This window comes from Artemia franciscana, chromosome 15 (assembly GCF_032884065.1).
Source record: "Artemia franciscana chromosome 15, ASM3288406v1, whole genome shotgun sequence".
Classification (NCBI taxonomy): domain Eukaryota; kingdom Metazoa; phylum Arthropoda; class Branchiopoda; order Anostraca; family Artemiidae; genus Artemia; species Artemia franciscana.
Window position 1 is genome coordinate 3,504,514 of NC_088877.1, and position 16,524 is coordinate 3,521,037.

The following is a 16,524-nucleotide window of genomic DNA, read 5'->3' on the forward strand; positions in this document are numbered from 1 at the left end:
TTAATAGAAAGGGATAGGCTGAGCAGTCACGCAATGCACAAAATTGTCCAACTTTCGGCATATTTGGTTAACCGCAGAAGTAATGCAAGCTCCAACTAACTCAGATACCGCTGGGACTCCTTGTGGGTCATAAATGAGAAACTTTGGTACCTGCTGCTTTTCCTTACTATACTTGTGCAGCAATTTGCCAATATCCATGGCATTATCTTCATCGTTTACATGCTTGATACATCGCTCGTCGGGTACTACCTGCTCATACAATGTCTTTTTGGCAACAATAATATCATCGTGACAGAAAAATTCGCAACACGATTTCACCTTGTCAAATTTCACTCTAACTTTCACAGATCGTTCAACGAAATTCAAAATAGGACTGTGTAAGAATCTAATTGACATTCCACTGACGCAGAGCCCGGCCTCGGGGCAAACAATATCTTTTGTCTGAGATGTGCACTCGTTAGAAATGGTTTAATAATGTTCATAAGATATCTGGTTTCATATGTTTTCACTTTGAAACGATACTGTGGAAGGGTATCAAATAATATGGAAGGGTATCAAAAACTTTAATGGTTTGGACGTTTGTTGTTAGAGTATAATACATTTCTTCTGCAACCTCCCTTATCAAGAGTGTCTTCAAGAGCCAGATATGCTATTGGCCTGGCAAATCTCATTGATACTCAATTTTATATAAAGTCAGGTACGTAGACTGGCTTCATTAAGCCTTTCAGAAGCCAATAAAACACTACCTTCCCGTTCTAGGCTTTCAAGGCACAGTATTATAAATAATTGGAATGAATTAGTTTTGTAGATTCAAATAAATCCCTAGTTAATAATAAAATAAGTCTATAAAATCATCTAATCAGTAGTTATTAATTTAACTTGAATTCTGGGGATGGGGGCTCCACATTTTATTTTTATTTGGTCATTGTTTCAATCTTAATAGGTGTTTTTTTTTTTTTGTTACCATGGGGAGAGTTGAAGGACCATCTTTTTATTCCGCCACTTAGAGATAGTGGCATTTATTTTTATTGTTGAGTGTGTGACCCACACAGGAGTTCAACTCAATGTGAGTCATTAATTTGATAGTCTTGTGATATATTTTTTAGTGGATATTAAAGAGCTTGAACACTCAGAAATAGTACCGATTCAAAGAGTATCGCTTTTTTTTTACCTGTATTAGCTGAAATTCTCCAATTTTTTGTCCAAACTGTTTTCGCACATGAACATATTCAAAGGTAGTGTCACAGCACGCTTGCATAATTCTAAAATAAGATAAATAAACATAAACCGTAGACAATAAGCTTTAAAAAATATAGAGTCAAATGGCACATAAATGATGTAGTAATATCCACGCAAATAGGACCTAGTAGAACTAACGAGACTTAAACTAGCTAAGTAATAACTAACTATTAATTGAAAAATTACCCAGTTATTAACTATTTAATTACCAATTAACTGATTACGAGCAAACTACTTCAGTTTAAAGTAATAAAATTATCAATTCTGAAAATGCATGTTAAAAAAAACTAGCTCTGACGTGACAATTAGTGCACTTACAAATAAAGAACAATTTGACTAAGTAATTTACAGGAACGTACGCAGAAGAAAGAACCTTCAGCCTCCCCTCCCCCGCACACACACAAAAACATCAAGATTTTGATATTTTTAAGTGGTGATCTGAAATATGTTAAGCCGCCTTTTAATTAAATCGAGAAAAATATATGATTTAATTATTTCCACTGAAGACTGAAGGCTTGAAATAAGTTTGAACCAAGTCATTCAGTGCCCAAGAGGAAAAATTACAAAAAAGCAAACAACTATTTAAGCACATACAAATATGCAAACTTTTTATGTTACTTCTTCAAGCTGCCTTTTCATGTTACTTTCTTATGCAGCCTCATTATGCTGCTTTTTCATACTTTTTTGGTACTTGTATGATAGACACCCTACTGCTCAAGTTGTTCGTTCATTGGCGAATTATAGAACCGGCTGTTTTTTTTTTTTTTTTTTTTTTTTTTTTTTTTTTTTTTTTTTTTTTTTTTTTTTTTTTTTTTTTTTTTTTTTTTTTTTTTTTCAGCTTAGCATGAGACAAGACAAAAAGAAGTGAAGGAATAGATGGAAACTATATGATTTGGGCTGTATATTTGCACGTAAGGGGGGGGGTAAATTATTTGGACAGTGTGAAGTGAGAAAACAATTCTGAACACATAATATGCAGAATTAGTGTACCTAACACATTAGGTATGTAGACCCTCTATACCCCCCTCCCCCTAATGTGCTAACATACAGCCCAAATTTGTTTCTAAAGTTGTTGTTTTTTTATCTTACTTTGGTATATTTCAGTAGGATTGAGCGTCAGAGATACATATTAGAAGAATATTAGGTAGGGCGTCTATCATACAAGTAGCCTACCTTTTTTAATGCTGTTTTTATCAATGCTACTTTTATAGTTTTCAATATAACAGTTAAAGCAAATAAATAATCAAAACTCAATCCAGAGGATTTCCAACAAGTCTATATCAAAAAAAAATTCCGATGTTGAGATAAAACATAATCTTCATCAACTTGTAAAAGGGTGTTTTCTCTCGCAATTTGGCAACATGTAGCAAAAGGAGAGAAACCTCCTTAAAGTGATATGGGTGGATCTAGTTTTAGAAGTTAGTTATTTGCAATACAGTTGACCTTTAATCAAGAGGCTGAAGTTGGCCTTTGGTAGTGTTACATCCAAACTCGCCATTCCTATTCTGGATTCACCCAAGAAGTTCATGGTTCACCATATTTGGAAACAGTATTTGCATAAAGGAATTATTGAACAGAACAGAATGGACAGAATTATTGAACAGAGCAGAATGAACAGAAGGGAACAGAATTATGAACAGAATGATGAAGTTTCTTTGCGACCTTAATCCCTAGTAGAATATCACATACAAACTTTCTTAATTATAGATCAAAAACGTTAATCATGAAGTAATTACTCAAGCGAATTTTCAATAGATTTTTGACAAAAAAAATACTTAGTTTTACCCTAATCTAACTTGATAGCTCTTTAGGAAGTCCGTTGGGAGTTTTATTCCTATCTAAAAGCTTATGTATGCAAGGGTTTGGTTTAGACAACTTTTTTTCAGAAACTTAGCAAGAAACGAATCTAGGTCACGCAATATAACTATGCACCTATTATCCGACAGTATATATTAATATCTCACCTTCACCGTCAGGTCAAATCCCATGGACAAACCCTGCTTCTTGGATTGATTATTTATTATGTGCATGTTTGATTTTAATAAAGAATTTTACTGTAACAACGAAGCTACGTACCCTAATGTTCTAACTACAGTGATACTATTCACTGCCTCTTGTATAAAAACATTTATGCCTTTCATAAACTAAATATTCGTGGAACGCCTTCTATTAAAAATCGCCCTTTCTTTTCCACTGTTTATCATATTCTGTAAGTACAAGTATTAAGTACTTCTCTAAAAATCTACTTAAGTAATAAGTACTTTTATAAAAGTGCTTAAGTAATCAAGTATTTCGATTTTACTTCAGTATTTAAGTACTCAAGTACTAATGTTTTACTTACAGTAAATAACACGCAAAACACTTCTTTAATATCCATTTCCTTTCCAAGTAGACAAGATAAGCAAGATTCTGACAAGAAATAGACCGCTTTTCAGAAAAACCGACAATTTTCTTGAAAAAAATCAACTGGTTTCACGAAAAAACGAATTTTACTTCATTTAAGATATAAAAAAAGAATTTACAAAGAACATTCGTTACATTATAACTTAACTTAATTTCTTACTTGCTCCTTGAAACAGCGGAATCCTCTCCGAGTATGTTTCTTTTTGGAGTAAAAATTTCACCACCCACCGAAAAAAGTCATTCTGCAGGCGCAGAAGAAGGAATGACACAGTTGTGCTTGCTGAAAACTTTCATTACCCAATGGTACACTTTAAGCACAGATAGTTCCTTTCGCCTCTCATTCAATTGTGACAAAACCTCTGCCCGTGAAACCGTGGGTTTCACGGCCACGGTTGCCAGAATTATCACGAATTGTTTCTTCATCAGTCAAGATCAAAGTATTCATCTCCAGACAAAATGCTACCTTTATCAGCCTCGTCAGTACTTCTGAAATCTTCGACCTTTTTTGCTTCGTCCACTAATAGTTCAACTGCTACATCCTTCTGGTTATCAGAAAACCTCTTCAATTTGAAGAAAGGATGACTTGCAGTGACAATAACATAGTTTCTTGCATGAAGAACTCTCTCGTCCAGGATCATGGGGAATCTTTTTTCGAGACTCACAAGTAGAGCATATACCAAAGGCTGGCTGACTACAGGCAATCTTTCAGCTTTTTGAGCTTCCTTTCAAGCGATTTGATTGTAGGATAAATAGTACCAAAATAGCATTTTTCCTCCCCCTGAAGAATGTCCAATGCCACTGCAACTGGCTCCATAATTTTCATGTATTCTTCAAGAATTTCAACATCAGGAGATGGGTTTTTGCAAAGCATCACATACGTCAGCAAGCTGTCCAATTTTGTGACAATCTATCAAAGTTTTGACACTGCCATACGTCGAGTTCCAATTGGTTACCACAGGTCTTATAAGCCGTTTGTCATATACCTGTTTCACAGTATCAGCAGCTTTTGAACTCTTATTCACTGCATCCAAGAGAGCAATACACTTTGGAAAAGCGGCGTGGTACTGCCTCTTATATGCAACAACACAGAGGGCAAGAAGGTTAAGTGTGTTGTTGACACACCTGAAGTGTGGAGGAAGTTGGAAATACTCAGGGTTGTCATGAGAATCAAATATCTCTCCAACGTTTGTAAAAGAGAATGAGCCATTCTGGCCTGCTTCATCTTCACTTTCTTCATCACTGACTTGAACACGTTCATCAGAAACCATCGGATATTCCCTGAATGCCTTACTAAAGTTAGAGGCGTTATCGGTCAAAACCCCTCGTACCTTTCTATCAACTGCAATGTTGTACCTGGCAAATACGCCATTATGTTGTTCAGCAATTCTGTCATAAGTGAGCCCTTGAACCGGGAACAAGCAAGGGCATAAGATTTCCATTTCAAATGCTTGTTGAGCAAGTGTGCAGTCATTCCCAAGTAGCTTTTGTTGTTGGCAGACCAAATGTCTGCTGTCAACGACATTTTGCTTCAATTGTCGCAGCTAAAGCTTTTCTTCCTGGAACCTTTGCATAAGGTGCAAGACCTGTTATCAGATTTTTGAACGACGGCTTCTCAACAGTGTACAGGGGTCGCATCTCATCCACAATATAGTCCAGTACCAAAGAATTCACTTTTGACTGTGTCAGTTTCAACAGTCTTACAGTAAAGAAATCTCCCTTAACATGACGCATTGGCTCTGCATCATGCCAGTATTATTTTTCTGTGCCATGAAGAAAGTACTTGAGTACTTAAGCACCCTCAAGTACTTCAATTTTTACTTAAGTATAAGTATTAAGTACATTAGCAATTCTTTACTTATGTAGAGTACAAGTACTCAGATATTTTACTTAAGTAATTACTTAAGTACTTTTACTCAAGTATTTCCTACACTGGTCCTATGTATGCTTTACTTTTCTACCTTTTTTTACTTTTGGGTTTATTTTTCTAGATTCGAATCAAATCCTGCATATAGACAAGGCGAGGGTAAGGGATCCTTTCATGAAAACCTTCGAAGGCCTGGAGGTTTTTTAAACCTTTCCTTCAATATATGACCTTGTTTTTCAACCTTTTTTACTGTGGGGTTTCTTTATCTAGATTGTACTCAAATCGTGCATATAGACAGGGCGAGGGAAAGGGCCTCTTTAATGAAAACTATGAAGGCTTGGAAATTTTTAAACCTTTCCTTCAATTTATGACCTTGTTTATCTACCTTTTTTACTGTGGGGTTTTATTAATCCGTATTTTAATCAAATCGTGCATATAGACAGGGGGAGGGAAATATCCTCTTTTCATGAAAAACTTCGAAGGCCTGGAGGTTTTTACAACCTTTCCTTCAATAGAAAACCTTGTTTTACTACCCTTTTTTTTACTGTTAGGTTTATTTTTCTAGATTCTAATCAAATCATACATATAGACAGGGCGAGGGAAAGGGATTCTTTTCATGAAAAACTTTGAAGGCCTGGAGGTTTTTCAACCTTTCCTTTAATAGATGACCTTGTTTTTTGTACTTTTATTTACTTGGGTTTATTTTTCTAGATTCTAACCAAATCATGCATAAGGACAGGGCGAGGGAAAGGACCTCTTTTCATGAAAAACATCGAAGGCCTGGAGGTTTTTACAGCCTTTCCTTTAATAGATGACCTTGTTTTTTTTACTTTTTTTTTACTTGGGTTTATTTTTCTAGATTCTAACCAAATCGTGCATAAAGAAAGGGCGAGGGAAAGGGCCTCTATTACTGAAAAACTTCGAGGGCCTGGAGGTTTTTACAACCTTTTCTTCAATAGATGACCTTGTTTTTCTACCTTTTTTTTACTGTTAGGTTTATTTTTCTAGATTCTGATCAAATCATACATATAGACAGGGCGAGGGAAAGGGATCCTTTCACGAAAAACTTTGAAGGCCTGGAGGTTTTTACAACCTTTCCTTTAATAGATGAGCTTGTTTTTTTACTTTTATTTACTTGGGTTTATATTTCTAGATTTTAATCAAATCTTGCAGAAGGACAGGGCGAGGGAGAGGACCTCTTTTCATGAAAACCTGGCGGTTTTTCCAACCTTTCCTTTAATAGATGACCTTGTTTTTTTTACCTTTTTTTTACTTGTTTTTTTTTTTCTAGATTCTAAACAAATCGTACATAAAGACAGTGCGAGGGAAAGGGCCTATATTAATGAAAAACTTCGAAGGCCTGGAGGTTTTTACAACCTTTCCTTCAACATATGACCTTGTTTTTCTACTTTTTTTACTGTGGGATTTCTTTATCTAGATTTTAATCAAATCGTGCATATAGACAGCGCAAGGGAAAGGGCCTCTTTTCACGAAAAACTTCGAAGGCCTGGAGACTTTTACAACCTTTCCTTCAATATATGACCTTGTTTTTCTACCTTTTTTTACTGTTGGGTTTATTTTTCTAGATTCTAATCAAATCGTGCATATAGACAGGGGGAGGAAAAAGGATTCTTTTCATGAAAAACTTCGAAAGCCTGGAGGTTTTTACAACCTTTCCTTCAAAATATGACATTGTTTTTGTACCTTTTTTACTATTGGGTTTATTTTTCTAGATTCTAATCAAATCATGCATATAGACAGAGCGAGGGATAGGGACTCTTTTCATGAAAAATTTCAACGCATGAAGGCTTTTACAACCTTTCCTTCAATATATGACCTTGTTTTCCTACGTCCTTTTACTGTGGGGTTTATTTTTCTAGAGTCTAATCAAATCGTGCATATAGACAGGGCGAGGGAAAGGGACTCTTTTCATGAAAACTTCCAACACCTGAAGGCTTTTACAACCTTTCCTTCAATATATGTCCTTGTTTTTCTACCTTTTTTACTGTGGGGTTAATTTTTCTAGATTCTAATCAAATCGTGCATATAGACAGGGCGAGGGAAAGGGATTCTTCTCATAAAAAACTTCTCAGGCCTGGAGGTATTTACAACCTTTCCTTTAATAGATGACCTTGTTTTTCTACACTTTTTTTAATTGCACCTCCTCTCGCCCAGTAAAATCTGAAGATTTCAGGCCTAAAAACACATTGGTTTTGATTGGTTAGCCCTCGTCCCCTGGAAAAATCCTCTGAAATAAAAAGGAAGACAAATAATGCACTTACCCCACAGGACCGGCAGCCAACACGAGTCGTTCCAAATCGAGGCCACTAAAGAGCACATAAATGCCCTTATTAACTTCTCCAAGCACATTTTTGGCTAAAAATAATTGAATCGAGTTAAAGTTGGAATATTAAATAATGAAAAAATATATTAATTGCATGACTGTTATTAAAGATCAGGCTTACAAAATCCGGATATGGGTGTGGGGTGTCCGTGTATTTTCTACCCGGGTATGTCCACGAACATACCCGTAAAATAGTAGAAGATAGAAAATAAAAGTAGATCAATTGATCAAGTTTGATGTTTCATGGTTTCGTCTTTTCTGCCGAAAGCTAAAGGATTTTGGTGACATGCACTAGTCTATATATATTTACACTAATTTCTTTAGAGTTTGGTGAGAGTTAAGGGCAATATTATAGAAATGAATATGACCAGAATATTTCCATACAAATACTTATAGTTCATTGATTCAGGAAACTAAATCTCATCAAAAACAGTAATTTTACAATAAAAACAGGAAACAGTAATTTTCAAAATTACTCGAGATGTGGATTGGACTTAAAAAATTTTGAAACCCTTATTGACTTCTAAATATGGACTTCCTTTATGAACTACGAATAAATTCCATCCTTAAGCCTTCAGCCCCATCTTATTGTGTTCCTCCAAATTTGGTGGTTAATGGTTCCATTGTTGTGGGTGAAGTAAAAGTGCAATAAGCATTTACTTCTCATTCGCTTATGTCGGGGAAACAAGTCCTTCTTTAGTCATCTCATCTCTTTCCAAATTCCATTTCACATATTTCTTATTCATCTTGCTTGTAATCAATGGTTCTTGAACTAGTTTCTAAGGTACGAATGAACTAAAATCGTTAATCGCTAAAGAGTTCGTTATTTTCTGGCCCTGTGTTCCTAATATTAAAATTATATTAAATTACAAAATTCATTAATTCTGAATTATATTTAGATATTAAAATTCGTTCCTCCTTTGATCATTTCGTCTTTGATAAAACTTGTAAAGATGACCTTAGGAAACGGATTTTTTCCAGTTCAGCTATGCGAGCTCAATTAGGCTAATCGTTTTATATCTTTTTTTTAAGTTTTTTTTTTTTGTTATAAAAAGTAGAGTTGTGAGAAAGGGTCAAACTTTAGCCCAAAAAGCGGGGCACTGAGGAGGGAACAGCCCCTTTCATATACAGAGTAATTTCTGTTCGTTTTAAGTTTTCATATCGCTCTTACTTTCAGTTGAAAAAACTTTTTTTTTGTATTTAATTTACATTAAGCACGGCTTGTTGCCAGCCATGGGGGACACGGACAGAACTTAACTTTGAAGGGACACGACTTGTCCCCCTTAAGAGAAATCTGAAATTATATGAATGTTCACTTTTCAGTTATTCAAGACGGGCCTTCAAAAGAAGAATCCTCAGGAGTGGCTTCCCATACCCCCTTGCCCTCCAAACTGAATGAAAACTACAGGTAAGGCCACTAATGCCTTTTCCCACTAGTCAAATTTCATGGTCCCACAAATTTAATATTAAACACTGAGTGTAAAACGTCTTAATTAATAAAATACGACAATCAACGGTAGTGCGTGGATATGAAACTACGAAAAACTTACCAGGAACTTTGCAGTCTTCAAAGATAAGTTCACAAGTGCCTGAGCCTCGTATACCCAATTTATCTAGTTTTGGGCCCGCACGAAATCCTTCCATCCCTTTTTCCACTAAGAAGGCAGTGACACCATGTTGGGGTTTGGCAGCATTTAAATCAGTCTTGGCATAAACCTAAACATTGATCAAATATTAACGACATCATAAATGTATCTTCTGAATTCTCAATTCCATTAGCATTTCAGGTTCATGATGCAAATCTGCTTTCTTATTTATTACTAAATAGAGCTTTTCTAATGACCTAAGCCACTAGAATATTCTAAGTAGTTCAACAGCTTATTTTAGAAAAGCCTAAGATGCGTTTCTGGCTATCAGGGTACTGCTTGCTCCTACTTCAGTAAAGTAGAACAGCATTATTTTTACCCCAGACAACAGCTAATAAGAGGTAATATAAGTTATCATTTTTATTTCTGCTCGAAGTATCAAAGCATCAGGCAAAATCTTGATGTTAGACAGGTCGATATGAAGCCCAACAGGTAAACATTGGCGATTTAATTGGTTTGTGTGACCGGTACATACATCTACATTTTGTATGTGGTTTTTATATATATTTATATTTATATATATATATATATATATATATATATAGGATCATTAAAATCAGTTGTTTTGTTTCGTTGGTTGATGTTTGTTTCGATGACGTTTGATTTTGTTTAATATCACTTGTTTTGTTTTGTTTGTTGATGTATTTCATTTTTTACTTAACATACTCCTCATTTTTGTCGGAAACAAATAAATAAAATAAATAAATATGTTTAAAATTTTGCATATACTTTTTTATATTTTCGTTAACTTCTTTCAATATTCTTAATTTAATATATTTTAATATTCAAACTCATTACTTCTAGTCTATTACTGAGCTTAATCTTAGTTTGAAGAACTTCTTGAATACATCTGTTTTGTTTCATTCGACATATATTTAATATGGTAGTTGTTTTCAAAAGAAAAATTTATGAGCCGAAGCATTAGTGACCCGCCCCCTGGAAACGAGAAGACACATTGTTTAAAAGTATAAAAGAAGGAAAGTGGGAAACGGTCCCATTTAAATCTTAGAAGACGAAGCTTCTAGCAGCACTTCTTCCTCCTCCCCCTAGCAGCACTTCTTCCTCCTCTAGCAGCACTTCTTCCTCCTCCCCCCCGAAAAATAATTTCCTAACAGCGAACGAGTGACTCTTGAATAGCTACTGCCCCTAAAAAATCTATTTGTACATGATTTTGGTTAAGTAAAAAGCTGTATATTATAGATTAAATGGACAAAGCTGGGCACAAAAAGAAGAAGCGACCTCGAATGCTGGTAACTGATAGCCATTGTTTTTTTCTAGGGAATCAATCCCTTGCGAACGAGTTGAAGATATTTCCAAATTTTTGCCACTAAGAGCTTAAAAGGCTTAGACATTCCTCTGTTTCGTGTACATTCTTGGAATATTTGTCCAGAGAAACATAATGTTCTTCTTCTGTCTGATAAGCAACAAAAAGGGATATTTTAGTTAATGTTGAGTTTACGTTGGTTTTTGTAGCTACCTGCAAGATATTAGTTGATTCAGCAAAACTGGCCTTGTCCAAAATGGGGTACACAAGACTCTTAATTCTATACATGTCCGTCAGAGATTGGCTCAAAGACCCCCTTCCCCGTCTCACCTTTAAAAACTTTAGAAATTAAATTTAGAGTCAGTAATTGTAAGAAAGAACACAAGGGAAAACGCTGCAGTTTGAAGACAAAAATATATGAAACAATAAATCAGATATTAAGACATAAAATAAATTATAGATCTTATGTAAAAAGAATATACGCGCTGGTTCTTTGAAGTCCAGTAAGCTGAAGTATAGCATACCTCATAGAAAAAAAAAATATATGTCCTAAAGACATTGAAGTGGCAAAATTAAAGAGATATAGAAAATAATAAAAACAAACAAAGCTAAGACTAATTTCAAAAAAGTAACATAAAAAAAATATAGAAATATAGTCTCGTTTGACTCATATGATAATAAACCATTTCAATAATAGGGATATTTAAATTAAAAGAATTTTGTAACATTCATTTAATGATAGAGACTACCTTAATAATAGTGATTACAAAAACGTTCTTAACCTACTCATTATTTTACTGAGAAGAGAAGCGAAGTATTTTAATATTTTTTCTAGTTCTAATTGATTCAGGAGTTAATGATGATTTCATTGATGAGTCATTGACTGGTGATTTCATACATACTTGCAATTAAAAGATAATCCTAGTGATTAATTCATTCATTTTACTGTTACTCCAGAGCTACAGTTTTTATTCACTAGAAAAACAGGGGAAATATTCACCCCGTTTCTGTGGCTGGTTTAAACGACACCCCCAGGGAAAAGTTCGACCTGAAACACACTTTCTAGCAGTTGTATAAATCACATCCAACCCATCCCTCAAAAAAACCTAGGACGATTATATCATCAAATACGATACTGTTTAACTTCCATGGTAAAGGTTAATTACCATTTTTAGATGGTGGTTCAATTTGCTTATTGGGTTTTAAAATACACTGTAATAAGAACGCCTATTTCAAGATTGTTTCAGTATAGGTATAACAGGATTATAGAAACATTTACTTCATATTGCAGCAAATCCCAAAGGCCTAAGCGAAAACTCAAAGCTCGAAGTTGAGGTGCACGTTTCGGCAGTTAACTAATCTTGAGAAATGAGACCTTTTTTCCGATAGTTGGTCTCAGTTTCACGCAGTCGCAGAATATAGTTTTGATTTATTGTACGACAACTTAATCCCCCCCCCAACACAACGTTTTTCATAACTTCATTGTACTGTTCGTTACTCGCATTAAATTAGTTTCTTCTACTGAAATTTCAGCTCAATCAGAGCCAAAACTCCGCAACACATTTTGACGAGTGCGGTGTCTACCAGTAATTTCGTACTGATGATTAGACAGATGGTAATAGGTTCAAAACTGTCAAAGAGGTAAATGTGCAGGATCTAATATATGTATCTCTCTTATATATCTAAATTAATATTATGTTAACATTTTAATTTTAGAATATACTATCTCATTACATCTAATAATGATAACTCTAGTTTACAAGATCGACTTAGTGCATTGGTTTTGCTTAATTAGTAAGTCTACATGTTTTTTTGTTGTTTTTTTTAATTAGTACCTCTGCTTATAATAGTCTTAAAACCAGAGAGCTCGGCGGATATAATTGAAGAAATTGAAAAATAATCATAAACTAAAGAGAAGAAAATTGCATAAAGATGAAAAAGTAGGTAAGAAAATGGAAAAGGGACTTTTTTTCGCAAAACACGTTTACTTAAAACTGTTGTTTCTTTAAGAACACTCAACGTTCTGGGAGAAAAATAAGAAGTAAGACATCTAATGGCCAGGTATATATACAAGGAGGAATAGAGCTGGGATTATCCAAAATATTATGTTTACACTTTTTCTTCTTAATTTCATTAAATCCTTATATTATGTAGCACTTGCTTATATAATGTACTACTTCTTTTTAAGTGACCAAACAGATTAGAGGGCAACTATGTCCCCTACCCACCCCTTTTTCCGCAAAACCGTCCGACCAAAATTTTCAGACAGCCATTTTTTGCATCATAGTTAAAAGGCCCAATAACTATCCCTTTGGATATAACATGCCCCCCACAGCCCCAGGGGAAAGGTCTTGATATTACAAAATTTGCCCCTCATTTACGCATAGCCTAGTATTTGTTATTCGGAAGCATGTATACATTTTAGGGTGGGAGGGGGACGAATTTTCTACTGGAGGTTTTTTCACGGGAGAGTTTCCCATGGAGAGGGAAGTTTCCAGGGGGTGAACTTGTCAGAGGAAATTATGCACTGGGGGAATTTTACTTTCTCCTTTCCGTCTCAATCTTACACGTGGAATTGTTAAGGGTAATTGTCCTGGGTAAATTTACACAGGGATTGAATTGTCTAGAGAATATTTACGTGTGGAGGGTATTTCTCTGTGGATGTGGGGCCAGATTTCCTGGCATTACTTAAAAACGATCAAAAATTTAAATTAAAAAAAACAAGATTTTTCAACTGAAAGTAAGGAGCACCACTAAAACTTAAAGCAAACGGAAATTATTACGTATATGAAGGGGTTACACCCTCCTCCTCAACATCTCGCTTTCTACGCCAAAATTTTAATTTTGTCCCAATTCTTTAAGAGCGACTCCTGAAGCACAAGGGTCGTTTAATTAGAACAACAAGAACCTTTTTTACAAGTACCAAAAACTTTAGCGTAAAGATTGAGGTGTTAAGGAGAAGGCAAACCCCTTCATATACATAATAATTGTAACAACTTGTTTTTTTTTTATTTATACTTCAGGGGCAGGCAATATACTGAAGTTGAGTCTGTATACTCCCAAAAGCAAGTGTATTTGAAAGTGTTACATCATGGAAAGCGCCTGTGTCACACTTCTGTTGTAGGGTCAAGTCTAGTAGCTCCAGATTCGACATTCAGTATGAATCATCTTTTGGATCTTACAAATTGGCAATCGATTAGCACAGAACTATAAAAGTAGGCTATAAATAATTTTCTCCATGTCCTTTTCTAAGAATAGAGTTATCACGGATGTTCGTTCATATTTTGGTTGATTTATTGCAGGATGGGTAGAAAAAAAGAATGCTTTCATATCTCGGAGAATACTGATGTATTTCATGCAAGAGTAATACGAGTTATAAGTGTCTGTTTATACATTGGTGAGGCTTTTCATCCACGCAAGGTGTTGTTTGTCATAACTACTCGACGCCTTGGTTTTACGGAGATTCATTGAACTATTTAGCTAATATGATTTGTTTTGTTATGAATCTCCTTGTTTTGTATGAATTTTTTGTTGTGTATATAGCCCTTGGGCTTTTGAAATACACTGATCCATCTATCTATGTATACTGTGATCCTGAATGGAATTGATAATTAGTAGTTATAATTTGTATCGAGGGATAGCTCACTTGAGGTATCAAATGACAGCTTTTGAGAGAACATGGTAACGAATAATTTTGCATTTGCCTTATCAAAAGAGTTATTGATAACGGCATTCATACAGTGATGGTTTTAAGAGGTTTTTTCCTGTGTTTTGAGTGTTAGATAATCATTTGTGACATTATTCTAGATGGAGTTTTTAGCATTTGATTTATAATGACACTCTTTGATTTATGTATGTTAAATGGGAGTTTTTTTAATGCTTCCTTTGCCTTGTTTTTGCTTGTCCAGTTGTATTGGTAGTCTTTAGACCACCAGGCTTTATGGAAATTCGAAGGATTTCTTTTTGTTGGGCTTGACACAAGGGTTGCATGATTTGAGTCACTTACAATTCATATATTAGCTATGCGGCTTGCGTATCAGGTGTCACATTCTAGTGGCAAGGTTAGGGGATTTCGCCAGAAAAATCGTACTTGGAAGTTGGCCTGTGTGTCTTAGAATTTAAGCGTCGGTAGATACACTGGTACGCTGTGGCTGGCTCATTGATATTTGAGACAATTGACACAAGACTGGAGTATGTGTACATCATAGTTGAGACTCAGTTTAACTTTGCAGCAGAGATTGAGTAATTAGCTGAGCGTCAAAGGATTGCAGCCATCTGTTATCAGGCGCATTGTACCTTCCCTGGGCGGTTCTTGTGTTTGCTATTTATTGTATGAGTTTCAGAAATAAATAGTCAACAGTCAATAAATATAATTAACAAACACTTCCTAGTGTTGTTGTATATTTTATTGTTTTCTTTTTATTTTGGTATAATTTATTTCTTCCTTTTAACTTACTTTTCTTTCTATTTCTCCTAAATGTGCCATCATAATCTGCATTTCACTCAGCCTACTTATTATCAATGCGATAATTGTTTCGAAATACCAGATAAAAACATAGAAAAAAATCAATAAATGAGAAAATTGCACAAACCGAAAATGCTATAGAAAAAAAAAGAAATTAAAAAAACAAAACCCTTAACATAATTTCCAAACCAACTACATCATTCATCGAAAAATAAAAACATATAGAAAATTCTAACCAAAATATGATTTAAATAATGAAGAAAGATGAATTTACAGTAGATTACAGTTAAAAGCATAGACAAACAGAAAAAAAAGAGAATGGCCATGAATAAAATACACAAAAATAAAAATTATTATTGTAGGAACAAGGAAAGAACAAACAAAGACATGCTACATAAAAGCCAAACAAATAGAAGATTAAACCAAAAATGAAGATTAAATATATCCCACAAAAAATGAAAAATAAAAAAAGAAAATACCACAAGAACATCAGCATCTGGACCATTTGTAATCCAAAATTTATTTCCATTCAATACATAATAGTCATCTTTTTTATCAGCTCGCAATTTCATCGAAACAACATCTGAGCCAGCCTCCGGCTCTGACATCGCAAGGGCTCCAATATGCTCACCGGCACACAGTTTCGGGAGATACTCATATTTCTGCTCCTCTGTTCCATTTCGATGGATCTGATTTATGCAGAGATTCGAATGTGCTCCATATGAGAGTCCAATAGATCCAGAAACCCGAGACATTTCTTCCATGATTATACAATGGTCCAAATAGCCACCGTCCGTCCCACCATATTCAGATTTGCAAGTGATACCGTGAGCTCCAATCTCACCCAACTTTTTCCAGAATTCCTAGAAAGAACCTAGTTAAAAAACCATCTTCATCAGTGAAAAAAAGGTTCAACACAAACTGTCGACTTGCCAATACACAAAGTACCTAGGAAATCAAAATCAAAACATTATTTTGCCCCCTGGGCCCATCTTAGGTCTATTCATACTTGAAAACCACTATTTTCAAAGGTTTTTCTTACAGCAGTTTCACAATCATGAAGTAAATAAAACAGTGCCACATTTTCGTCAGTGTTCCCACGTAAAGTGAGTAACCAGTTCAATTTGGCAATGTTTTTCATCCATAAAAATCTACAGAAGACAACTAGGAGCAGAAGGCCTACCTTATTGCTAAAAATCTGGTACTATGGCCACTTTGTTCATCAAATCACACAGATTAAAAATTCTTTTACTATTCTGGTTCAAACAAGGTGTCCCATGTCTAACTTTATATTAAAAT

The 16,524-nt window shown here is 34.7% G+C and overlaps 1 protein-coding gene across 1 annotated transcript in view; it reads right to left on the minus strand.

Moving 5' to 3' along the window:
- The window catches only part of LOC136036713 (isovaleryl-CoA dehydrogenase, mitochondrial-like), a 36,427-nt gene that overhangs the window by 7,771 nt on the left and 12,132 nt on the right, over window positions 1-16,524 (minus strand). Inside the window, exons 3-6 of the mRNA XM_065719049.1 lie at window positions 15,705-16,088; window positions 9,401-9,566; window positions 7,789-7,882; window positions 1,172-1,262 (exon numbers count right to left, since the gene is read on the minus strand). Of these exons, the coding sequence (XP_065575121.1) occupies window positions 1,172-1,262; window positions 7,789-7,882; window positions 9,401-9,566; window positions 15,705-16,088 (735 nt within the window). The remainder of the gene's footprint in view (window positions 1-1,171; window positions 1,263-7,788; window positions 7,883-9,400; window positions 9,567-15,704; window positions 16,089-16,524) is intronic.